This window comes from Camellia sinensis, chromosome 12, assembly GCF_055761805.1.
Source record: "Camellia sinensis isolate YWXY chromosome 12, ASM5576180v1, whole genome shotgun sequence".
NCBI classification, from domain to species: domain Eukaryota; kingdom Viridiplantae; phylum Streptophyta; class Magnoliopsida; order Ericales; family Theaceae; genus Camellia; species Camellia sinensis.
The window spans coordinates 139,316,584-139,344,107 of NC_138972.1; the positions used below are offsets into that span (position 1 = coordinate 139,316,584).

The 27,524-nt window shown below is 38.6% G+C and overlaps 1 protein-coding gene across 1 annotated transcript; it reads left to right on the forward strand.

Moving 5' to 3' along the window:
* The first annotated feature begins 1,514 nt into the window (after nt 1-1,514).
* Nucleotides 1,515-27,439, forward strand: LOC145804829 (oligopeptide transporter 4-like). Its single transcript, XM_082900014.1, has 6 exons — nt 1,515-2,342; nt 2,425-2,522; nt 23,376-23,942; nt 24,632-24,884; nt 25,224-25,406; nt 26,679-27,439. Exons 1-6 carry the CDS (start codon nt 1,812-1,814, stop codon nt 27,291-27,293), a joined length of 2,247 nt encoding a protein of 748 aa, XP_082756140.1. The 5' UTR covers nt 1,515-1,811; the 3' UTR covers nt 27,294-27,439.
* The last annotated feature ends 85 nt before the right edge of the window (nt 27,440-27,524 follow it).

Here is a 27,524-nt window from a genome sequence, read left to right on the forward strand (position 1 = left end):
CATGGTCTTCTTTATCTTGGGTCGTTCAAGGTGTTTAGGGTTATCAACTCTGCATCCCTTGAGAGCTTAGAGAAAGAACAAAACAGGGAAGGTGCAAAAAAAAAAAAAATTAGGCCAAAACGATGCCGTTTTAGCATCATGACAGGAATCACCACAGAATGTCACGGCAGAGGATCTGGACTCAAAATGTGGAGCCTTATATTTATTGATTTAGACCAACCTAATAACCTATTACTATTAGTTGTATTAACGTTTCTTATTTAAGATGTAAACTTTTTTAAAAAATGTTTTAAATAGTAAGAGTTGTTTTCGGAAAAGAAAAATATTGTAGGTCTCAAATTTTTTATCAAATAAATGATTAAATTGTAGATCCTACATTTGATCATTTATTTAGTAAAAAAATTTGGTCTCCCTAACATTATTTTTACTTAGATCGGGATCTCATTTGTCTAAAAAAATAGATAGATTACTTTCAAAATCATATTGTTTATTAATTATTTTCAAAAAATTATGATCTGATCAGTGGCTCCCGATGTTCGATCAAGCTGATTTTTTGTATGAAAATCTATTAAATGAGACTTACAAGTTGAACGATACAGATTATCAGGATAAATCTAAAGTTGACCCATAATTGGTTGGGTTGAATCATCGAACTGAATATTGCAACTGAAACGGATCTAATGCCTTAAAATTTTAGGAAATGATGTCATAAATAACACCTTTTATAACCCATTCTTTAAGTTATTTGTGCCTTTCTTAATTTCCACCCTCAGTTCCAATAATACAACTTTTGGCAATTTTGAATTAGTTGGGAACTGTTGGAGACTTGGAGTAAGTGAGTGATTGCAATACAGGCAAATGGGGTCTCCACTCCTAATTTGGTCTCATCCTTGAATGCAGAGGTTTTACAGCTCAGTTACACAGAAAGGTAGGACAGAGAAAGAGGGAGAGAGAGAAGGTGGAAGTATAGGAAAGGGATAACTTTTTTGTCCAAAAAAATATAATATTTCATGTGCTTGATATTAGTAATAAAATCGTTAATTATTAATCCATCTAGAAATAAAAATGAATAAAAAATAATAAATTTTTGGATAATTAATAAAAATTAATATTATCATCTCTTTTACACTGAAATATATATATATATATATATATATTTAATTATCCGTATATCATCTACATTAGTTTTGATTCATTTAATTTTATTTAAAAAGAAGTTGGTGTAATTATTTTAAATTGCAAATTTTTTTTTAATTTAAGTAGATATTAATGTAATTTACCAATTAGCAATTTAAAAAAGAAAATTACAAGATTGAGACTATGTATTTGATCACTCAATAACATGTCCATTTCCACTCCTTATTCTTGTATCTATTTCACAGGAAAAAGCTAATACTACAAGGAATTGACACCAGCAATGACAAGATTACTAAATAATTTTTCTTTTGAGATAAATTAGAAATAATGAAAATAATGTGTTGAAAATTATCCCCGAATTTTGTTTTGTTTTTATTAAGGTGAGGTCGACCACACATGACTTGTATTTTAATAACAATTTTCATAATACTACCTTTGTGATAAGTAGAAAAACTTGCTTTCCATTTAGACACTATCTCCCCCCGCTCAATTGTTTTGACTTGCCATTATCAACCTTAGGAACACCAAAGTTAATTATAGTTAACAGACTAAAAGCATTAGCCTTCTTTCCATCATCGCCAAAACCCAATTATATACCCCTCCCTACACCACTCAACTTATCTTTGGTTTAGTTTGCTTCACTTATTTTTTTCTCTCTTTCTCTCCCTCCCCACATGGAAACTTTAGAAGTACAAACACCAAATACAATCACCATTACTACTATTACCACCACCGTCGGTCACAATGACTACGACGATGATGTCTCCCCTATTGAACAAGTCCGCCTAACCGTAACCAATACCGATGACCCGACCCTACCCGTATGGACCTTCCGGATGTGGTTCCTCGGCATATTATCGTGTTCTCTCCTCTCTTTCCTCAACCAATTCTTCACCTACAGAACCGAACCGCTTATCATAACCCAAATCACCGTCCAAGTCGCCGTCCTCCCCATCGGCCACTTCCTCCACGCTGTCCTCCCAAAGGCTCAGTTCCGGATCCCCGGGTTCGGATCCAAGTTGTTTTCTCTCAACCCGGGCCCATTTAACATGAAGGAGCATGTACTTATTACTATTTTTGCTAATGCCGGAAGTGCTTTTGGAAATGGACCAGCTTATGCTGTTGGCATTGTTACTATCATCAAAGCATTTTACAAAAGGAAAATCTCATTTATGGTTGGTTGGTTGCTTATCGTCACTACCCAGGTAATAAAATTGTTTTCTGAATGATGGTTGAGTTTTTTGGAAAGTGTTTTTCTTGTTTTATGAAAACAAAAAATTATTGCAGGTGTTGGGATATGGATGGGCTGGGTTGCTGAGGAAGTATGTGGTGGAACCGGCCCACATGTGGTGGCCCAGCACTCTTGTTCAGGTCTCTCTTTTCCGGTAAGTCGTCTCCGGCTCGGCCTTCTAAGCTCACTCAAACTTCGTTTAGAATAATTCACCTTTTAACGTTTTAATTTTTTAACTATTTTAACATACCGTAAAATAGCTCTCCTCCAACATCACTCGGTTGTTTGTGACCTTTCACTTTATCCAACATCTACCTAACTTTGTCCACCTATCCCACCCAAATTTTGATCAATTCCACTATGCAGCTCGAAACTAGCATGGCTCGACTGGCTCAAAAATCAAAACGATATTGTTTTGATTTTTTTTTCCCTTTCTCTGTTCTTATTTGTGTCTTCTCTTCTTCAACAAAGAAGAAGAAAGAAAGAAGAAAGAAGAGAAAGAGAAAAGAGAGAATCAAAACCAAATCATCATCATCATCATCAACACCCGATCTCTCTCTCTCTCTCTATATATATATATATGAGAGAGATCTAAACATTATCATCAACATAAAAAATGAGCCAAATCATCATCATCATCATCAACACCAGATCATCATCTATATACATACATACATATATATATATATATATATATGAGAGACATCTATACATCATTATCATTGTCATCACCATCAACACCAGATCATCATCATCATCAACATCAAAAATAAGAGAAGAATAGAAGAAATTGCTCACCGTCGCAAGGTCACCGTCATTGTCGCAAAACCCTCACCATCACCGGTGATGTCACCGATGTCGTTTTGGACAGTCGGGCCATTCGAGCCTAGAGATTTTCGAGCTACGTGGCATTTTCCAATTTTGATAGTTTTTTTCTCGTAGGAGAATCCATAACAAGTTAAGTTTAAAAATAATTTAAAAGTTTGTTAATTTTATAAATTTGGGTGAGGTCATTAAGTTTATGAAAAATGATTGAGTTCTCAAAAAAAAAAAAAAAAAAAAAAAAAAAAAAAAAAACTCTTACAATGATATGTTAGGATAGGTGTCAACAAAGTTTTAAAAAATGACCGCAACCGTTACATAATGTCGTTATGTAACGGTTGTGGTGGTTACCGCCACCCGTTATGGCCGATATAGCAATATGACAAAAATTCACATGTGTAATAGCTATTTTGGTGTTACATAACGGCTGTAGCGGTACCATAACGGCTGTACCGGTCTGTTACACATTGCTACACCCTTTTACAATATTCTAAGTAGTTTCTTTTCAAAAAAAAAATAATAATAATAAAGTTTAGAAAAAAAAGAACAAATACTCAAGATATCTAAATCCAAAGAAAAAATCTTATATGAATAATTTTTTTTTTTATAATTTTTATTTCATTATATTAGCATATAAAATATAAAAATATATAAACAGTGATTGCATTTATTTTTATAATCATTTTATTTAATATTTTTTACTTTGTTAATGTGTTATCTAAAAAATGTCTTTAAAAAATAAATAAAATCGGCAATTCAAAATTAATTTTGTTCATGGCACAATTTTTATTTTTAAAATCATTTCATTTAATACTTAACTTTAAATAATTTTATTTAGTTAGCTGTAAAGTATTGTCTAAAAAAATGTCTCAAAAATAATTTTTGTTTATGACACAATTTTTATTTTTATAATCATTTAATAATTGTGAATATTTTTTTATTCAATTAGTTCAGGTATTGGTCAAAAATAATTTGTAAACATTTAAAATTAATTATTCTTAAAGTTATATTGAAATAAAATGTAAAAAATTCTTTTTATAGTGATTTGAAAATATGTATATTGGATCATACTTAAAAATTAACAAAAACTGATTAAAATCTATTTTAAGCCTCAATAAATGTGATTTTGAAAATATATATATATATATATATATATATATATGCGTATCGATAAGTTTTTTTCAAATTGTGCGGAAAAAAAAAAATCGCAGTTCCGATTATCACAACCGTTACGCTATGGCTTTTACACCCTACAACCGTAACTGCGTCACCGCAACCGTTACGGCGACCACAACTGCTTTTCACAACCTTGGGAATCTACTTTTGATTTGTTATATACTTAGCCTCCGTTTGGCAAGAAAAAGCCCAGGCTTTTTTGGCTAAAATAGCCACAAAAAACAAAATAGGCTATTTTAGCCACAAAAAACAAAACATCAAATCCAACCCATAATCATTACAATCATCTCTCACAAAAAAAGTCAAAAAAGCCAAAAAGCCAAAAAGTCATTCCCAAACCAGGCTAAAATAACCCAGGCTAAAATAGCCAAAAAGTCAAAAAGCCAAAAAGTCAACCCACTTCCCAAACGGAGTCTTAATAACTAAGGACCCTATTATATTATCATATTATTGTGAATGAATTTGTAAGTCAAATATGTGAGTTTTTAATATTACTCTAAATTTATATATATTGTAAAAAAAATTCAAGATACTCGAATTTATGATTAACTTAATTGAAACTTATTTGAAATCAATTTAAAAATTAAACAAATCAATCTAAAATATATTGTAAAACGCATGAAAATTTTCAATTAAACTCTAACTCTGTACTCCGCTGGTTCTTTGAACTGATAAAAAAGGTTAAACAATTACTTTCAAGAAAATAAAAAGTACGCAAAAAGTGTCAAAAGCCGGGTCTCAGCAAATCTGTCAACAGACCCACTTGAGCCACTTGTGGAGACGCCATGCCAAAACCTTTAAAAAAATATTTAAAAAATATATTGAATAATTGATTAATTTTGTATGTTGATCTTACTCTATAATAATACATCTCAATCATATGTCACTTTTCAGATTCAATTTTTAACTATTATTTTTAAAGGATATTTTGAAAAGATAGTTAAAAGTTGAATTTTAAATTTTTTTTGACTTTTTAATTTTTTTTTATGAGAAATGAAATAGGTTAAAAGTTAAGAAGTGACTTTTAACTCATCACTTTCTAAAATATCCCTAAGTTCATAGACTTTTTGATCTTACTGTTTAAACATATGTTACTAATATGTATTTACCCTGATATGCTTTCGGTTTTTTATTATTATATGTGGAGAGGTGGTTTGGAAATACTCTTGGATCCTGTAGGGTGTTCCTGATCCTCTAATTGCTACTTGAAAAATGATGAACACTCCGGTCGGGGGTGCCGGAATTAGCACTCCGACGGACAAATTAGTATATACTCTCTAGTTTGCTTCTATCCCAAGTTAATTTAATCTATTCTCACATACCTCTCTTTGGTTGATGTTCCTCTTATTTATACTATTCTTTGGTCCCAGGGGTTGGGCCCACTTTTAATCCAGCGCACAACTGCTTATTCGGCCTTTCTGTCATATACTAATTCCCACTCGGCTTCTTGTACGACTGATTCCATGGCCGATTTAAATATTTGACTTCAAGACCCCTCAGGGTAGAACCGAATAATATTTGTCCTGATTTCCTTCAAATAGATTTGGCTTTCCTTAATATAAATTTATTCGGCTCCCACAATTGCCCTACAAACATCCTACTAACACCAATTAGTCGGCATGTTTGCTCTTAAACTCGGAATAAAAAATACGGCGGTTACACTCTTTCCAATACTGAAGCATCAGAACGTCCATGCTTTTTAGAAATCATTATAATTTCACGCCCCTTCGTACGCTTCATTCATTTAATGCGATTTGAAACCGTGTTATCCCTTCGAGCGTGTTTTTTGAATACACAAGGCTTCTTGGTTGCCTGTCAACATCCATCTTTCATTTCACGACCTCTGCAACTTCCTCCCATTCCTTATTGTCCTCTTTGCTCCTTGTAAGTTCTTTACTTCTTCATTCGAACTCACATTTCCTTGTTTGTTTTTGGTTTAATGTACTTCCTATTTTGGCTCGAATGGCGAAACATTTGAAAACCCTTCTTTCTGCGGATCGTATTTCCGCTTTTCGACGCCATTTTTTTTATTCCTGATGATGTCCATCTGTCACTCATGGCAGAGAGCATAGTTGACATGGAGAGAACCGATGCGAGTACAATCATCTTTTCTCTCCTATCAATCGCTGAGGGCGGAGTCTGTTTCCTCCTTCACCCGTTTTTGAGGGCCGTCCTTCGCCATTGGGGTCTAATCCCTTCTCAGCCTAACGTAAATTTTTACCAAATCATAATGGGAATTATAGAATTAACCGCCGTCTTAAGCTCAATCTTGGAATTCCTGCTATTCGGCATTGTTATGCCTTGGCCAAATCATTTAGCCGGCAGGAATGTAACGCCCTTAAAATAATACATAAACCAATCATCCAATAGATTTATAAACATGATAAATAAGTTACATTTCAATTCATCAGAGTTAATAGTACAAAAGGTATTTCATGTAAATATCAAATGTTCACAACAGAATAAGTGCCCTACGGACTTACATCTTTCCAAGCTATCACTTGGTTACAGCAAAAGAAGAGTCCTAACTCTATACATAGAAAGCCCTCGGCTTGAATTTTACATTAACATCAAAACGAATAACAAAAGGGAGTCTTCAACTCCAAAACCACCCAAGCTAAGATCTTGGAGGCAGCATATCACCTGTACCTGAAAAATGATGTCCCATGTAGGGTGAGCCAAAACCCAGTAGAGATATGTTAAATAGTATATGAGAATTAACTAAAACATTAGCATTCGACAAATATTTAACATAAGTAAACTAACTTACACCATTTCCATAACCAATTAATATTTACATTGTAATAAATCCACTTCCCGTAAGTATTCAAATCAAATAATTGACTTAGCTCAATATTATTCAAACAATTCGAAATGAGACTACAACTCATATTATCAACACTCCACATATAGACATCAATAATACACTTCCATTATTTTGCCATTTTACGGAACTACGTCCAAGGGAACCGGCACCCAAATATAAATAAGATTTCGGGACTTTCACCTTGGACACTCTAGCCAACTTAATTATCTATGGAGTCCATCCCCTATCTCCTCCCAAACAATAGAGTACATCCCCTATCTCCTCCCAAACAATATAAATATACAATGTATTTAAACAAATCGTCATATACAATGACTAATTCAATCACATATACAATGTTCATATCCAATCGTCATATTCGATGACATATTCCAATAGGTTAGTTTCAATTCACCTAATCATCATATAGTTTCTAAAACAATCATGGCTATCCTCCACCAATAGCCCCAAAGCAGTTATTTCTAAACAGATAAATAAATTTATCAAACAGATAAATCATCACATTTTCCAAAGTGAGTGATTTATCAATCCAACCACACCATTTAATTACAATTCCCTCCAATTTTATGATTCTCAAACCAATTTCATATTTCCACATTGATTTCACCATTTATACATACAATGTATATATTTCAATTTAGGGCATTTTCCCCCTTTTCTCAAATAGTGCACCCAAGACCAAATTTCACCAATTACACACAACTAACCCCTTTTCAAGGTCTTACATATCCATATGGAGCACAAATAAGGAAACCCCTCTTTCACAACTTCAAACTCAAACCCTAACTTTACCCCAACCAACCATTTATACAAAATGACCAATATTTATGTTAAAACTCATAGAAATGAGTAGATTATCCTTACCTCAAGAAGAGAAGACGAGCCAAACAAGAGATGAGCTCCAAAGATGACGAAAACAACTTCTACTCGGATGAAAATGGAGATCTTAAAGAGCTCAAGTTTTTTAATGAAGACCCAAGGGTGTAGAGATCACTTGATCTAAGCTAAAATGTAGAGAGAAAGAGTATTTTAGAGAGAGAGGCTTTCAACTTAGGGTTTTTGGAAAGTTTTAGAGAGAGAAATGACAGAAAAAGTGATTTAAAATGTCACTTTCACGATCTGATATACGCGCAGTCCGCTCGAGCGGAGAGTTTGACGCTTGAGCGTCAGACACAAGAATTTAACCCGCTTGAGCGCAATAAAGGCCACTCGAGCGCCAAGATACAACAGTAAGGCACTACCAACTCGAGTGCAAAGATACCCGCTCGAGCGTAGAATACATTTGTCCAGTATTTTAGAGACTTTAGACAGTCGCTTGAGCGCCAGAGGGGCCGCTCGAGTGTAAGAAACTCCGCTTGAGCATAAAAAACACTTCTGCAGTATTTTTGCAGACGCTCAAAGTGCTGAAAGATTGCAAACCCCGCTCGAGTGAAAAAGGACCCGCTCGAGCGGAAGACCAAAATTCTAGGCAACAAGGTTCTAGACCAATAACCAACCTACCTGTTCTGAACACGCCCAAGACATTTCAAAACTCAAATTCAAAGGGTAAGAGGAGGAAAAGCATAAACAACAACATTAAACCATAAAACTCGAGTCCGAAACACCATAAAGGTCGATTTAGAAACCGGGATCGCTATAACAGGGATGCTACTTTCTTAGGGCCAAGGAAACTAACCACCATTTGGTGACTATGCTTGCCAACTCTGGCAAACGTATTGATGATGTCATGGTCGTTGTCCGAGGCAATTGGGAATTCGGCGAGGGCGAAGATCGCCTAGATCTTGTGCCTAGACAAAAAGGCGATCCAGGTGGCCGTGTAGCCCCATTTTTCCACACATTTCTTCTTCATTCATTTGGCTTTAATCCCATGTACTAATCATTTCAATTTATGTAGGTAACGACATAAAGAAAGTACTTCCTTTGACCGACGACACCGTACTTTAACAAGTCAAAACAGCGCTAGAATTTTTTGTCGTCCTAACCTTTAAAAACAGGGGTGGGCCGCCCATTTACTGTTGAGATACGAACCTATATATACCAATTTTTCGGCTGCGGATCACATTCTGATTCCGAAAGGTGAACAACAACTCACGACACTTATTTTCTCAAACTACAAGAACCTTAGGGAAATTGGTGTCAAAGATTCGGATTTGGAACAAGGTGAAGTCCTTGATCAGGTCGTTGAACCAAACGAAGCCGATTTGAAGAAAATCGACGCGGCTCTTAACTCGGCTTTTGAAGAAGTCGGACTTAACTTTTTGTCCACTTCAAGCCGGGTTGACATACCGTTCGACGACAATATTGTCAACGATTTAGGAGATCTTCTCGGCACGGAACCTGAAGATATGGCCGGTGAGTCGCTTGCTCAGATGACCAGGAAGAAGAATGCCGAGAGGATGGCGGCTCAAAGAAGGGCCGAGGCAGCCAAGTCTAAGCCCCCTCCACCTGTTCATACTTACTCTGTTCCTCTGCCTCCGATTAAGGCTGTAATTTCTCAAACTATTGTTGGAGAAACAAAGCAAGCTATTGTGGAGAAGTCGGCCATTAGGTAGTCGGACAATCAATTGGCCGAATAGAGGGGGGGAAAACGCCCCGCCGAGTTTGGAGCCAATCTTTCTAAAGAGTTACTCGACAAACAGCCACGTGTGGAAGAACCACAACCGCAAGATATCATGGCGTCGTTTATTATTCAACCCAAAATAAAGAACACGTCGGTCTCTGCTGACGCATCAGCTTTAAAGGACGCCGCTGTGGCGCTAAGCGTGGCCTCATCGATATCCTTGCCAGTTGATAGAGCGTCGTTCCGTGCAGAACTGAATGTGGTGTCGATAGCGCTAGCTGCTCAGTCAGTGGTATTAGTATGTACACTTCCTATTATTATTTTTATTATTGTTATGCCGGTTAACTTATGCGTGCTTTGCTTCAGGCGACGAGCAGGATCGCAGAGATCGGTCACCAACATTATGACGCCATTGAGCAAATTGGCTCTTTTAAAGCCTAAATGTAAACCCAAAAGAATAAGGCTAAAGAGGCATTGGCCGAACTGGCAGTGGCATATCTCAGCGCTGACTCTGAAGCTAAGAAGGTAGAGGAAAAGCGGGCAAGGGCCGATGCCGAGGAAGAAAAGGCTGAACACTTGGATCTTCTCAGAATTGTCGCCGAAGATAGAGCAAACGTGTGTAAAGAAGCACTGAAGTTGGCTAAGGAAGTGATTACGAAGCTGGAGGCCGATTTGGAAGAATCGAGAAAGGCGAAAGAAATTGCCAACTTCGAGGTTTCCAAAGCGTTCAATGCAGGCGAGATCGCTGCCTTGGAGAAATATGTGGAAGAAGTGCCTAAATTTGAGAATCGGGGATTCAAACACGGATGGCTCAAAGCTCTAGCAGCCGCCAATGTGGTATTGGAACAACCAATTCCATATGAGCAGCTAGAGGTTGAGCCACTGAAGTCTGACCTTGAGGAATAAGTATGTGTAATTTTGTTTTTGTTTTTTAGTATTTTCTTGTATGTAATTTTTTTTGTAGATTTTTGTAAGGCAATTTTCATGAGTAAAATGATGGCTGATTGTACTCAATTTGTTAATAAAAATCGTCTTTTTGCCTATTTTCTGTGTGCTAATTTGAGAGTGCAATAGTTATCAAATTGTATGCCGAGCTAAATAGTTAGAACTAATTTAAGTGTCAAAATAAAATGCAGCTCAATACGGTTATAAAATTGTATACATTTCTTGGCTAGTTTGTTAGCAAGGAGAAGTTAACGCCGAATAACCTGTGCAGTGCAATAGTTATCAAATTGCATGCCGAGCTAAATAGTTAGAACTAATTTGAGCGTCAAAATAAAATGTAGCTCAATACGGCTATAAAATTGTATACATTTCTTGGCTAGTTTGTTAGCAAGGACAAGTTAATGTCGAATAACTTGTGCACCTTGCAAGTTGTAACTTGTTAATAAAATATTTGGCTCAAAGCTAAACCTCTAGCCAAATGAGGTAATGTCTTGTTATTCGGCTATATGATCGGATGCCGATTATAGTGATGCCCCTGCCTCATTTGGGCATACTGTTACGGCACCGAATAACCTGTGTCCCTTGCGGGTTACAATTTGAGAACAAAATATTCGACTCAAAGCTAAACGTCTAGCCAAATGAGGTGATGTATTGTCATTCGGCTATATGATCGGATGCCGATTATAGTGATGCCCCTGCCTCATTTGGGCATACTGTTACGACGCTGAATAACCTGTGTCCATTTAGAAATATTTTAGACCCTGCGAAAGACGCGGGCTAACTGTTGGGCGCATCGGAAGTGCTGCGTCTGTAATTAATGAACGAGGTATTGAGTATTTAAAAAGTTGCGGGCATAGTCGACGATAATCGATAGTTGGAAAAAGAGCAGAAACGCGAGTTGGGCCATAGCTGTCGCAGAGTTTGTTCTTTAATAGTAAAGGAGAAGTAAGAAGTTTAGCTGAGTTGGACGATGAAATGCATCATACTTCTCAAAGCGAAGTGCAAAGAGCGGGGGATGTAGCAACGGAGGGAAGAGAGAGACGTCGATCGCCCAGGCGTCGAAGTCGGTCTCCCAAAAGAGGTGATGTAGTGAGGTCTCCCAGGGATAGGGTGCAGCAACGAGGGGGGTCAAGGAGTCATAATGATGGTCAGAGTGCTACACGAAGTGAGCTGAGCAGAGCTCCGCTCCCGTTGAGCTTTTCGATTTTCGTTGGGAATAAACCGATGACTAAAGCAAATTCGATCGTCTGCGACCCAAATATGGCAATTAAGTTTGCTCAACAGATTTTTCCACCTGAGGTCCAACAATCAATGGTTGGTCGGCCTGACTATGAAGTTTTTCGGGACGGTGTCCATGAAGCAGTGAAAGGTCTATACACCTCTTATGAAATCGGCATGCGTTTTCGAAGCCTGGAACTACGTGCAGAAAAAGCCGAGAACGAATTAAAAAGGAAAAAACCTCCGAAAAATAGTCAGCCAGACAAGTCAACCTGATTGTAGCAGAAAGGGTAAATCAGCGGCTTTTAGATCACGCCATTGTCGATCGAGAGACAGCGAGCATGTTTGCAAGAGAAGAAATAAGAACGAAGGCCTACAATGAAGGTTTTTTTGACGGCCAGAAAATTGGTATCGAGAAGACGAAAGAAAAGTTAGCTTAGGACGTTTGCCAGTACGAAAATCGTGGGTTTAAACATGGGTGGACTAAGGCTTTGCAGGCGGCGGGTATTGACACGGCGTCACCTCTATATCAGAATTACAAGTTTCCCTTCGCGGCTTATCATGCCGAGAAGACCGATGATGAAGAGGATGTCGAATAAATTTATATGTCAATAAATTTATATATCGCATTGTACCCTTTAAGTTTGTAGAAAGTTATGTATTGAGGCTTTATGTAATGAAGTAAACAATTTCTATATTGTTCCGATGTAATGTTTATTTTTGCTTGTGGTAATCGTACCCTAATCCGTACCAGTTTCTATATTGTCGAGTCATATATTTTGTTCGATGTTGGCCAATCGTGATATCCATGAAGGACGCTCCGAATTCAGAGATTTTATTCGGCCCAAATGCGGCACACACGGATGAGGCTCCGAATTTAGAGGCTTTTTGGTAGTAGCCAATCGTGATATCCACGAAGGGCGCTCTGAATTCGAAGGCTTATTGGGCCCACACGTGGCATTCACAGATGGGGCTCCAAATTCGGAGGTTTTTTGTATTGGCCAATCGTGATACCCATGAAGGGCACTCCGAATTCGAAGGTTTTTTCGGCCTAAACATGACATTCACGGATGGGGCTCTGAATTCGGAGGCTTTTTGTGTTGGCCAATCGTGATATCCACGAAAAGAGCTCCAAATTCTGAGGCTTTATTCCGCCCAAACGTGGCATTCATGGATGGGGCTCCGAATTCGGAGGTTTTTTCTGTTGGCCAATCGTGATATCCACGAAGGGCGCTCCGAATTCGGAGGCTTATTCGGCCCAAACGTGGCATTCGCGGATGGGGCTCCGAATTTGGAGGCTTTTCATTGCCAAACCATTATTCACAAGATTAGAAAGAAAAGGCATTGCATTAGGAAAATGAAAGATGTACACAGCAAAAATTCAAAACAAGCTATCATACCGTACAAGTTGGCTTAATGATAAAATTTGCGCAAATGTGTGAAATTCCAGGGACGTGGCAAACATCTTCTAGCCATGTCTTTGAGTCGATATGCCCCTGTTTCGGCGATTGATTCAACCTGATAGGGGCCGACCCAGTTGGGACCTAACTTTTCGACAGCAGGATTCCTAGTAGTGGGAAGCACTTTCTTAAGGACCAATTCTCCAGGCGTATAACAATGGAATTGCACGCACTTATTATATGATTTAGTGAGCTGTTGCTGATACCGTGCCATGGAAGCAAGGGCACAGTGTCGACGTTCTTCAATCAGAGTCAAGTCTAAGGCCAACATCATGTCATTACGGCCCATGTCAAAAACCTTCGATTTTAGAGTGGGTAGGCCGATCTCCAGGGGGATGATTTCCTGGGTTCCAATGCATAAAGCAAACGACGTTTTTCCAGTGGATCGCCTTGGAGTAGTGCGATGAGCCCACAACACACTGGGCAGTTCTTCGATCTATCTGCCTTTAGCTTTTTCCAACCTTTTCTTGATGCCGTCTAGAATGACTTTGTTGGAAGCCTCCATTTGACCATTGCTTTGTGGATAAGTCGGCGAGGAAAAGTAGGGCTGAATACCATACGTGTTGCATAATTCTCTGTAGACGCTACAATCAAACTGGGTGCCATTGTTTGAGACAACTGCTCTTGGTATACCGAATCGCGTTATGATGTTTTTCCATACGAAACGCTCAACGTTGGAATCTCGAATATGTGTTAGTGCCTCTTTTTCAACCCATTTTGTGAAATAATCTGTCGCGACAATCAGGAATCGCTTGTTCCCTGGAGCCCGTGGTAATGGTCCGACGATATCAAGTCCCCATTGAGCGAACGACCAAGGACTAGTAATAGAGTTTAACTCCTCGGCAGGCAGATGAGTTAAAGGGGAAAACTTCTGGCATTGTTCACATTTCTTGACATAACACTCTGTATCTGTTCTCATGGTTAGCCAATAGTATCCTTGTGTTACGGCTCGATGGTCTAAAAAATGTCCACCAGAATGGGCACCACAGTTGCCTTCATGTATTTCAACCAAGAGTTCCTCGACTTTATCTGGGTGAACACATTCTAAGTCCGAGCCTAGAAACGGATTTCTTGTAGAGCTTTCCCTGTGAATCCAAGTAGTATCGCAAGGCTTTATTTTGCAGTTTGTGTGCTTCTTTCTTATCCATCGAGAGCTGCTCTGAGGACAAGAATGCAGCGATAAGGTCCATTCAACTTGGTCCTGATTCAATGATGTTGATCTGAAATGATTCAGAAGAGGTAATGCTCGGCTTAGAGACGAATCATCCTTCGATTGTTCGTTTAATTTATGAGTTGATAGCAGAGGCTAGGCAAGTCAGGGCGTTCGTATGCGTATTCTGATCTCGGGTTATTTGATTCAATTCATGATGATCGAATTTCGCGAGCACAGAGTTTGCCATTTTCATTTAGGCTACCATGCGGTCATTTTTTGATGCATATTCCCCTTTCAACTAGTTGATGACTAGTTTCAAGTCACAGAAAACAAGCAGACGCCGCGCATCGAGGTGAAGTGCATTCCGTAGGTCAATTAACAATGCTTCGTATTCAGCCTCATTGTTTGATGCATCGAAGCCCAATTTGACAGTCTGCTCGATTATTACCCCTTCGGGGGTCATGATTACTACGCCTGCCCCACTGCTACGTTGGTTGGATGACCCATCACAGTACATCTACCAAATGTCTCCAACATATATTCTCCAGTTGGGCTTAGATTGCACTTGATTAGACTTAAAGTCGGCAAGGGATCCCGTAAATTCGGCTACAAAGTCGACGAGCACTTGCCCCTTTATGGAAGTTCTGGATAGAAATTGGATATCATACTGGTCGAGTTCCAGAGCCCATTTTGAAACGCACCCCGATACTATTGCGTTGCGGAGCGCTAAACGGAGGGGATAGTTCGTTAGAACCCCAATGATATGCCCCTGAAAGTAATGCATCAGTTTTCTTGCAGCCATAACAAGAGCAAGGATGAGCTTTTCCAATGGAAGATAACGTGTTTCGACGTCAGCCATTGCTTTGCTCAAATAGTAAACTGGTTGCTGCTCTCCAAGCTCTTCCCTTAACAATACGGCGCTGACTGCCTGGTCGGATACCGCCAGATACAAAATGAGCGGATCGCTTGCCGAAGGTGTTGCCAAGAGTGATACTGATTGGAGATAAGTCTTCAAGCCGTCTAAAGTGGCCTGGTACTCAGGGGTCCATTCAAAAGCTTTACCTTGCCGAAGCGTGTGAAAGAATTGTTGGCTGCGATCTATGGAACGACTAATAAATCTGTTGAGCGCGGCGGCCATTCCCATCAACTTCTGAACCTCTTTGACCAACCGAGGAGAGCCAAGTTCTAGAATTACTGTGATTTGTCTCAAGTTGGCTTCAATTTTGTGGTGGTTGATGATGTAGCCAAGGAATTTGTCGAATCCTATGCCGAATGCACACTTCGAGGCGTTCAACTTCATTTTGTACTTTCAAAGAATGCCGAATGTCTCTGCCAAATCGGCTAGATGGGTATACTTTTCCTTGGATTTGACCACCATGTTGTCGATGTATACTTCCATGGTACGGCCGAGTTGTTCCTTGAACATGGCAGTCACTAGTCTTTGGTAAGTTACCTGCATTTTTCAGCTCGAAAGGCATGACCTTGTAGCAATAGGTTCCTCTTAAGGTGAGGAATGTGGTTTTCTCTTGGTCCTCCGGATGCATGGCAATTTGATGGTAGCCTCTGTAGGCGTCCAAGAAGCTCATGCGTTGATGATGTGCCATTGCGCCTACGAGTTAGTCTATTTTGGGAAGGGGAAAATAGTCATTGGGACAAGTTTTGTTTAAGTTCGTGAAATCGACACAAACACACCAAGATCCATTCTTCTTTTTTACAACTACGGTATTGGATAGCCGTGTAGGATAGGTTACTTCGCGAATTTCCTCGGCATCAAGTAATCGATCAACTTCTTTAACCACGGCCGAAGTATGCTCCGCGGCTGATCGCCGACTTCTCTGAATAATTGGCTTACATTTTGGATCAACGTTTAAGCAGTGTTGGGCCACAAATGGATCCACCCCTGGCATCTCGTATGGTGACCATGCAAACACATCGAGGCTGCCGAGTAAGAAGGATACAAGCTCTTGCCTTTCAACATTGTTCAGGGAAGCACCGATCAGGAAGAACCTGTCAGGATTTTCGTTGATTTTGACCCGATCCAGGGCTTCGGTTGCCTTTTCACTCGAGGTCTTCCCAATGTCCTCAAGGCTCTCCCAATCTGGTACTTCAATTGAATTCACTTCCAGCTCTTTTGGTCTCTTTGCAACAAGAAGATAGCATGCCTGTGCCGATTTCTGAGAACCTCGAATTTGCTCGATACCGTACTCAGTCGAAAAACGAAGTAGTTGATGGTAGGTGCTCGGTACGACTTGCATGGTATGCAACCAAGTTCTTCCCATGATGAGATTGTATGGTGAAGGAAGTTTAACAACTAGAAATTCTACATCTACTAATCTAGTGTCCGCCCGAACTGGTAGTGTGATTTTGCCGAGCGAATACTCCGAGATAGCATTGAAGCCGAATAAAGGATAATCGGTCGGAGATAGATCCGATTCAATTAAGCCAAGTTTAACAAAAGTTTTGTAATACATTACTTCCGAAGTATTTCCCTGATCGATGAGAACACGTTCAATGGTGAATCTGTTCACGCGTAGCTCGATGACAAGGGGATCAGTGTGGGGAAGAGTTACTCTAACTAAGTCAGTGTCATCGAAACTAATCCTCCCAGTTTCACGGGGCCGTTTTGCTAGCGTGATTGGCCTATGTGGGCTAGTCTACAACTGAGTTGTATGCACATCGGATGACGTCGACAAGCTGTATATCATATGAATTACACCAAGTAGATATGAATCCGACCATAAGGCTACTGTGTTTTGATAAATTATTCTTCCAGACGTGTTGCACCAGCCGGCCGTCTTGCACCAGTTCCTCTAGATGATCCTTCAGTGCATAACAACTGTTGGTGTCATGATCATGGTCTTTGTGATACTCACACCATTTATCCCGTTTCCTTGTATTGGGAGGTCCAATCATCTTAGGCGGCCACTTAAAGAATGGAAGGTGTTGAACTTTCGACAAAATCTTACTGATCGGCTCAGTTAACTCCGTGTACTTCTTGTTTGAGTGCCTTGTGCGCCTGCTATCCACTTGATATTGTTCATTCACTTGATGTGAACATTGGTCATTTGATCGGCACGAGTCGTGCCTTTTGTCTCGTTTAGTCCGATTCTGCAGTTGGGGGCTTCTTGATGGCACAACTCTTATCGGCTGAACGATACCTGGCTGAGCCGTCTTAACGGCTTTCTGCCGGCTTTGACCCCGTAGGGCATCATCTTCCACCTTGCAATATTCTTCGACTTTCTTCATTAATGCCCAGACTATTTTGGGGGGCTGTCTGCTCAATGAACTGCGGCGGGGACTATCAGGAGGCAATCACATCTTAAAGGCGGTGATGGCCATGAAGTCATTGCAGGCATCATCTACCAAGTTAAAGCATTCCCAATAGCGTGCCGAATATTCACGAAGGGTTTCTTTTGGTTTAATTTGCATTGCCCTGAGAGAATCGGCTTGCTTTGGCTGTATCTCATTGGTGATGAATCTTGCCCTGAAGGACTTTTGGAATTGATGGAAGCTTTTAATCGATGCCGGCTCCAGTTTATAATACCATCTGACGGCCAGTGGTCCCAGACTGTTCGGAAATATTCGACACATGAGGGCTTCATTGTCAGCATGAAGTGTCATCGCTTGTTTATAATGACGAATGTGATCAGTGAGATCCGATTTTCTGTCGTACAGGGTGAACGACGGTGCTTTAAACTTCTTGGGTAGCACTGCCCTTGCAATTCGTCGCACAAACGGATCATGCTTATCTTCCTCATCCGAATCATCACTCCTCCATCGCTTGTGCCATACATACAGACTTCCTTCAGATGAGCTGGATACATCAACTCGTCCTTTCTTTCTGGGTTCCGGGGATAGTGAGTCAGAATCACTGTCATTATCACATTTTCGAAGTCGACGTTGTCGATCATCCTTCTTCCCCAAAGGTCGACCCCGGTCTTGGCATGCGGCCTGTTGGGATTTTGCCACCTCCAAGGCCAAATCCTGGCGCAGGTGCTCATTCTCAGCCATCATGTTCTCCAACCGCTGTTCATTTTGCTTTGCTTGATCTATAATTGTCTGCATTGTCTTATGCACTTATGTCGAGGGTGAGGTCTGGGCTACTGAATCGAAGTTCAAGGGCCATCGTGCGGTGATATTCTCTGGTCCGAGCATGTTTCTTGGAGTGAAGTCGTCTCTTGGGGTAATTTCGTCAACGACTACCAGAGGATCTTCTGTTACGCCCGCCATAGATGTCCTTGAGTATTCCCACAGACGGCGCTAATTGTGGAGAGGTGGTTTGGAAATACTCTAGGATCTTGTAGGACGTTCCTGATCCTCTAATTGCCACCTGAAAAAGGATGAACACTCCGGTCGGGAATGCCGGAATTAGCACTCCGACGGACAAGTTAGTACATACTCTTTAGTTTGCTTCTATCTCAAGTTAATTTAATATATTCTCACATACCTCTCTTTGGTTGGTGTTCCTCTTATTTATACTATTCTCTGGTCTCAGGGGCTGGGCGGGCTCACTTTTAATCCAACGCACAACTACTCATTTGGCCTTTCTGTCATATACCAATTCTCACCCGGCTTCTTGTACGACTGATTCCATGAACGATTTAAATATTTGACTTCAGGACCCCCCAGAGTAGAGCCGAATAGTATTTGTCCTGATTTCCTTCAAATAGATTTGACTTTCCTTAATATAAATTTATCCGGCTCCCACATTATATATATACATATTTATAAACATAAAAATTAATTTTGTGTAAACAAATTGATCCAAAACAGTGATCAGTGATCCTTTCATTCAGAAAGTATATTAACCTCACCAAAGTGGTAGGTTCTTTTATTTCGTATCAATTAGAAAATTGAGTTTTGTTTACACGCAGTATCATATGTCAACAGAACTGAACTTCATAAAAATATTCCAAAAAAAAAAATGCACAAAAAAGTTGAATTTATTATTTATAGTGTAAATTTAAATGTTGTGAATGTAAACTGTACTCGAAATAAATGTAATTTATATATTCTAAATACTAAGGTACCGTTTTACGTTTTCAGTTTTCTGTTTATATTTATAAAAATTTAAAAAATTCAAATAAAAACTTGTTTGGTAAAATTTTTAGTTTATAAATCAGTGGTCTCAGTTTATAAATTTGGCCAAAAAATGAAAACACAAAAAATGTGTTTTCATTTTGAGTTTTCAGTTTTTTTTTTTTTTTTACCACCCAACACTAGCCACCACCCGCCACCATTTTCCACCACGTCTTCCGCCACCATCACCCCCCACCCACCCACCAGCCACCACCCACTCGCCACCACCACCCACTCCTTGCCGCCGCCACCGCCGCCGCCACCACCACCCACCTGCCATCCACCCGCCACCACCCACCAGCCGCCACTACCATCCACCGCCCGCCACTACCACTCGCCACCTACTTGCCACCACCACTCACCACCCACCTGCCACCACCAGCCACCCACTACCACCAGCCACCTGTCACTCACCTGCCACCACCACTCACCACCCACCACCACCACAACCATCACCCACCACCTACCTGCCACCCACCTACCACCACCACCCACCACTCACTCGCTACCACCTACTACCCGCCACCGTCACCCATCCATCCACCACCACCACCACCACCACTCGCCACCTATCCGCCACCACCCATCACCACCCACCATCCGCCACCCACTACCCGCTACCACCACCACCACCACCCACTTGCTACCACCCACCACTCGCCACCGTCACCCACTCACTCACCACCCGCCCGCCCGCCACCGTCACCCACCCACCCGCCACCCGCCACCACCACCGCCACCACTACCTACTCGCTACCACCCATCACCCGCCACCGTCACCCACCCACCACCACCACCAGCTACCCCACCACCCACCGTCACCACTTTTCACCACCGTCTTCTGCCGCCACTTGCCACCACTTGCCATTTCTCACTCTTTTTATATTTTTAATTTTTTTAAAATATTTTGTCAATTACCAAATGCGTTTGTAGTTTATGTTTTTCTAAAAATAAACAAAAAATAAACAAAAATCAGTTTATAAAATTTTTGTAAATATAAACTGAAAACGTAAACGTTACCAAACACACCCTAAGCAATGTTATATGTAACTATTATAATCTATGGGATGAGAAGTTATTGGTCGGTCTTAAAGTATAATGACGTGGTGTTTTAATATTACATTTGGTTGAAAGATTTAAAAAGGGATTTAAAAAGAAAAAGAAAAAGAAAAAATGTGTATGAAATTATGTGAAACATTGATATATTTTATTTACATTTCACTTATATTTTTACTTTTTATTTTTAAATCTTTTTTTAAATTTCTCAACCAAACACAACGCAATGATATCGGGATTGGTGAAAGCAATGGAGTTCACAAATTTATATTAAATGATTTGAATATAAGAGGTATAATAAATTATAATTAGCGTGAAATATCAGCACGTGACGTTCTAAAACCAATTAATAATTTTTCCTACGGGACATACTTTATTTATTTATTTATTTATTTTTTATCATATATTTTTTAGGGTGGTCACATGCGAACATATCATTTTATTTTTTCTTATTTTTAATTCATACATGCAAACAGATCATTAACAGCTGGCATTTAGTCCCTCAACTAGATAATTTCTGCCCAACTAGATATTGCAATTTCCATGCATTCTTAATTAATTAAGTCAACTTGGAGCAGTCAACCACGGTAGAGAGATCGATCTCATAAGCGGTTTTATTTATTTATTTATTTTTATATAATTTAAATACGTTTTTTTTTTTTAAATTTTAGGAAAAAAAAGGGAAATAAATAATAAATAAATAAACAAACTGAGAATCTTTTAAAGACTGGCCTTTTGTGGAGTCCTATTAAATAAACACACTCTCTCCGACTCTGCGCACTGACAATTGACTTGGAGTCCTATTAATCACCGTGTTTGATATAATTTTTTATAAATTAAAAATTAATAATAAAAAATAAAACAATTTTTTAATAATTAACTTATATAAATTATTTATTTTTATAAGTTATAAATAGAAATTATATTAAAAACTATATAAATTTAAATAAAAAATTATAAATCTGTAAACTACACCAAGCAGCCTCAAATGGTGTGGCTTCTAATAAAAAAGTTTAATTAATAGAATTTTGCACAAAATAAATGTTGTAAAGAATTACAAATTAATAAATTACACCAAACAGTCCTAACATGTGATGATGTGCGGTCTACTCTCATTATGAGTAAGTAATAAAAATATTACAAAAAAAAATGTGACTGTAATAGGACTCGTCAGCTTCAAGCCATTGTAGGAGAATTTCTCTTTCTTTTTTTTGTTTTTTTATTTTTTTCTTGAAGGTTGGGAATAATTGGAACCATATGTTTCAGTAAAATTAAAAAAAAAAAGTTTTTAATGCCTTTTTGGTTATCATATTCACTATTTTTGTTTTAATTTTTTGGTTTTGACTTCTTGAACTTTAAAAATATAAATAATGAGAAATTCAAATTCAAAAACACAAACATTATTTGGGACCTTGCTTTCATTTTATTATTATAAGGCTTTGTTTGGGAACATGCTAATTTAGTAATTTTTTGGTTATTTGGTTAAAATATGAGTTAAAAAAAACTAGTATATTTGGAATGACTTTTTAGCTTTTTACGAAAAGATGTGCAAAAAGTAAAGAGAAAAGAGAATCTTTGACTTTTTGATATGAGTTGTTGGCTTTTTGACTAATTTAGTAACTTTTTGACTTTTTGACTAAAAAATTCGGTTGCCAAACGATGCCTAAGTCTACATTTCCAAATCTGAAAACTAATAAAAATATTTAAAACATCAATACATCATGCAAAACTTATTTTCTTTTTTTTCTTCTAAATGAAAAACATGAGGTATTATCATATATATATATATATATATATAATAAAAAAACTTATTAATAAAAAAGGTGTTGTCAATCCATATCAGACAGACAGATTTGAGGCTAGTCAAATTTCTCAGCTTCAACACATGTGATCTTTGATCATTGAACTTGTCATGCCGAGCTTGACTTTCCTCAACACTATCGAAATTAAATTGCTCTATTCTTCGTATGGGGGGCAAGTAAATCTTTGATACCTACAAATCACTTAGCATTCGTTTGGCATAAGTTAAACAGGAATTTTTTGGTTAAAATAGTCACAAAAAAATAAGATAGATTTTTTAACCCAATAAAACAAAATGTCACATTCAAATCATAATCATTTTATTTTTTTCTCTTGCAAATGTTAAAAAAATCAAAAAAATTATCTCAAACTAAGCTATTTTAACTTATCAAAAAGCCAAAAAACTAGCCCACACCCAGACGAAACCTTAAGACTAAACCAAAGCGGTAATTCATCCCAATGCAAGAAGCCCTGTCACCACGAGATGCATTTCAAGTCTCTTTATTCCATTGTTAGGATGCGTTCAAGAATGAAAACGTGATTCCTAGTTTGATTCCTAAGACAAAATGAGATTCCACGCCAAGTACGGAATTCTATTCCAGTCCTAAAAAAATGTGACTTGTTAAAGAATAAAGCAAGTAGATTGAGGATTTCTAACTTAGCCAAACACTTGAATTGGCATTAAACATGAATATTATTACTAATAATAGCATTCCTGGTAATGTGATTCTCATTCTCTTTATGAAACCAAAGATTTTTCTTCAATAATCACATCAGGTATTCAAAGTGCACCCCCATACAGCAAAAAAATTATGGAAACAAAGAAGAACAATACATATATAGTCCACTGATACACGTGTTCTCTATAACTGACTAACCTGAAGAGGAAATGTTTGATCTCAATTTTGCAGGGCTTTGCATGAAAAAGACGAGGCACGCATGTCATCAAGGGCAAAGTTCTTCCTAATTGCACTATTTTGCAGCTTTTCCTGGTATCTGGTCCCTGGATACCTCTTCACAACACTCACAAGCGTCTCATGGGTCTGCTGGATTTTCTCCAAGTCGGTCACTGCCCAACAGATTGGATCGGGCATGAGAGGCCTTGGACTCGGAGCCCTAACACTCGACTGGACTGCTGTCGCATCCTTCTTGTTCAGCCCTCTCATATGCCCTTTCTTTTCCATTGTCAATGTCTTCCTCGGGTACACCTTGATCGTCTACATTGCAATCCCCATATCCTATTGGGGCCTAGACTTGTACGGCGCTAAAAGATTTCCCATCTTCTCCTCATACTTGTTCACTGCACAAGGTCAGAGGTATAACATATCAGCAATTGTGAACAACAAGTTTGAGATAGATATGGCTCAGTATCAGCAGCAAGGACGGCTACATCTAAGCATGTTTTTTGCATTCACTTATGGTTTTGGTTTTGCCACAATTGCATCCACTCTTACGCATGTGGGCCTCTTCCATGGAAGGTAAAACCTTTATCCAAAGGTGCCCTAGGTACAATATTACTGTCAACATCACAGCATGACTACATTAAAACAAGTTTTTTTTTCCCCACATTTTTACGAGCTCCAACTCAAAATCAAATTTTTGTGTGAATAATTTGTACAAATCCCAAGTTGAGAACATGTAACAATGATAAGAATAAGATCTTTTATTTTTGGATAGGCAAGAACATAGAAAATGATGAGAACATACAACATATTATCTTGCACAATCCATATCTTATATTTCCTGTGCCTTTTAATCATTACAAATCCAATTAAAACATTCAACACTTTGGCAACTGTTTTTTGCTACAAAAAAATGGAAAACAAAAACAATACCAGCTATGGCCTTATGTTCCCAAACCCCAAAAGGCTTTGTGGATTCTCAAGACTCTTTACATTTCCATTTTTACCCAAATGAGAATTTTCATAACTGAACACCATTTCAATAATTTTTATGAACTCTCAGTTTTCCACATGTTCTTTAATGTTATCACATGATACTAATAACTAATAAGAAAAATATATGTTCATACATATATGATTACAAGATCAAGTGAAGGAAAAGAAAAATGAAAAAAAAGACAAAAGAAAAAGAAGAGGCACTTTGATATTCCTTTTCGGTATTTTTTGACACTTGCATAAGAAATGCATTCATGGTGATTCTACAGGGAGCTATACGATCGATTCCGTGCTTCATACACAGGTAAGGAGGATATCCATACAAGATTGATGAGAAAATACGAGGACATACCTTCCTGGTGGTTTTACGTGTTGCTTGGAGTGACAGTTGCAGCCTCTCTTGTACTTTGCATCTTCTTGAACAATCAGGTTCAGATGCCATGGTGGGGACTCATATTTGCTTGCATCATCGCCTTCATTTTCACCCTTCCAATCAGCATAATAACTGCTACAACAAATCAGGTGCCTGAACAGTCTCTTTTAGTCCCTTCATTTATGTGTTTGCTTTGCATCATGATAAGTAAATAATGTATAATTTCCTTACCCTGCACAAGCTGAACATGAACTATGTTCTGTTAGTGTAAAACCATTTCAAGCCTCATGGCCAGGAATTCAAAATACCAGTTCAGGTCCTGGTAAAATTATATTTAAAAAGTTGTAACAAATAGGAAATCTGCAATTGTTAAAACATTTTTTGTCTCTAAAATCAAAGTTGTGTTATTTTCCTAGACATTGATGTAATATCTATTTCCTGTCCCCCCCCCCCCCCCCCCCCCTAATGCTCTAATGTTTTATACGCAGACACCAGGGCTGAACATAATCACAGAGTATGTCATGGGTATTATATATCCAGGAAGACCAATAGCTAATGTGTGCTTCAAAGTCTATGGTTATATGAGCATGTCTCAGGCCGTCTCTTTCCTCTGTGATTTCAAGCTTGGACACTACATGAAGATCCCTCCAAGATCAATGTTCTTAGTTCAGGTAAATTATATTTTCCCTACAAATCTGACATACCGTATATATATATATATATATATATATATATATATAACAGAACACATACAAATCTGCCACATATGTTCACAATTCAGCATCTAGATATTTGTGTACAGTGAGGACCTATGAAGCACGGACACAGACACGGATACGGATACGGACACGGACACGGACACGGTACACGGCAATTTTCAAAAAATGGGGACACGGACACGGCGGGGGACACGGCGAATTTTATTTTATTTATTTTATATATTTTTATGTGTTATGTAGATTCATATTACATTCATCCTAAATTAAAATTAATAAACACTAACATAGTAACATTAATTGAATAAACATAACTATTACATTTAAACAAATTAGATCATCCATTCACAAAAAATTCACAAAAAAGTCATAATGAACGATAACAAGAACTAAGACGAGAAGGGGAAAACATTCAACATCCAACAATATTTTTCACAAAAGCACTAAATAAGAGAGGCAAAAGATTAAAAAAATAAAAAAAAAATTAAATTAAAAAAAAATAAAAATAAAAATAGCCCTGCCGTGTCCCCGCCGTGTCCCATGCCGTGTCCCCATATGGACACGCGTGTCCCCGCCGTGTCCCTGCCGTGTCCCCTGCAAAAAAATCATTAAATTAAAGGGACACGCCATCTGGCGTGTCCCATACGTGTCCCCGGCGTGTCCCCGTGTCCCCGGCGTGTCCCCGTGTCGGACACCGCCACGGCACTAATTTTGGAGTGTCCATGCTTCATAGGTGAGGACCACTAGAAACATAATAATCCATTGATGCTGCAATAGAAGTACTTAGAAATAGTTTCTTATTGCAAGAAAGAAATGCAGTGGGATTAAATGAAATACTTCCCCATGAAAAGTTAGTGGTAGGAGCATTCACACTACTGTATAACATACACCTCGACTAATCCCAGGGCCTTGAAATTAATGACTAGGCAAACCTCAAATGGCCCCTTGGGTTGACTCGAACATGAGACCTTGGATCGTATCCTCTCAAGTCTTTACTACTTGGCCAACCTAAAGGTTTAGCTTTGATACAATGTTAGATTATCCCAAAAGCTTAAGTTGTTAGGAAATTGTTCCACAATGTATATCAAGCTATTCAATAGTTTCACCCAAACTTGAAAGGTTTATTGTTACTACAAATCATTCTGAGGATAGTTTTCCTTCTCTTTTAGAAATTATTTCAGACATTTGTTTCCGTACAATCTGTGACATATATTACTCATATTACAGTTCATAGGAACAATCATTGCGGGTACTACAAACATTGCGGTGGCATGGTGGCTGCTCAACTCTATTACGAACATATGCCAGGATGACCTCCTTCCAGCTGACAGTCCGTGGACATGCCCTCGTGATCGGGTCTTCTTTGGCGCATCGGTTATATGGGGTCTAGTAGGGCCTAAACGGATTTTTGGAAGCCTTGGAAACTACAGTTCCATGAATTGGTTCTTTCTTGGAGGTGCAGTGGGACCAATTATCGTTTGGCTCTTCCATAAGGCATTTCCCGAGCAGTCATGGATTCCTCTGATTAACCTTCCAGTCCTTTTGGGAGCAACAGCTTACATGCCAGCAGCGACACCAGTAAATTACAATTCATGGATCCTAGTTGGAACAATTTTCAACTTTTTCATCTTTCGTTACAGAAAGAAGTGGTGGCAAAGGTACAACTATATTCTTTCTGCGGCTCTGGACGCAGGGGTGGCTTTCATGGCTGTGCTGCTATACTTTTCAGTTGGCATGGAGAATAGAAGAATCACTTGGTGGGGCACAAAAGGTGAACATTGTGACTTGGCAACTTGCCCAACAGCTAAGGGCATAGTGGCAGATGGTTGTCCAGCGAACTGATGAACTAATTCTTGTATATTATGCAAATTCTTAGCTCAAAATTTCACAGCATAAAATTAGCAAGGCACGTGATGGCCAGAAAAAACACAGCACAACATTGTCAATTTGTATGTTTCACTGTTTTATAGTAGGTTTACTTTTGAATATGGATGCTAAACAATCCCCCACTCTCCCCAAAAATAAAAGTATGTAAATAAATAAACAAATCGATAAGTAACTAAAGGTGAACAC

What these genes read in the sequence shown, in the direction of transcription:
- LOC145804829 (XM_082900014.1), top strand. Translation starts at nt 1,812, where the DNA reads ATGGAAACTTTAGAAGTACAAACACCAAATACAATCACCATTACTACT. An exon ending in TAACTGCTACAACAAATCAG is followed by an intron (nt 24,885 to 25,223) that starts GTGCCTGAACAG and finishes TTTTATACGCAG; the next exon opens with ACACCAGGGCTGAACATAAT. An exon ending in GATCAATGTTCTTAGTTCAG is followed by an intron (nt 25,407 to 26,678) that starts GTAAATTATATT and finishes CTCATATTACAG; the next exon opens with TTCATAGGAACAATCATTGC.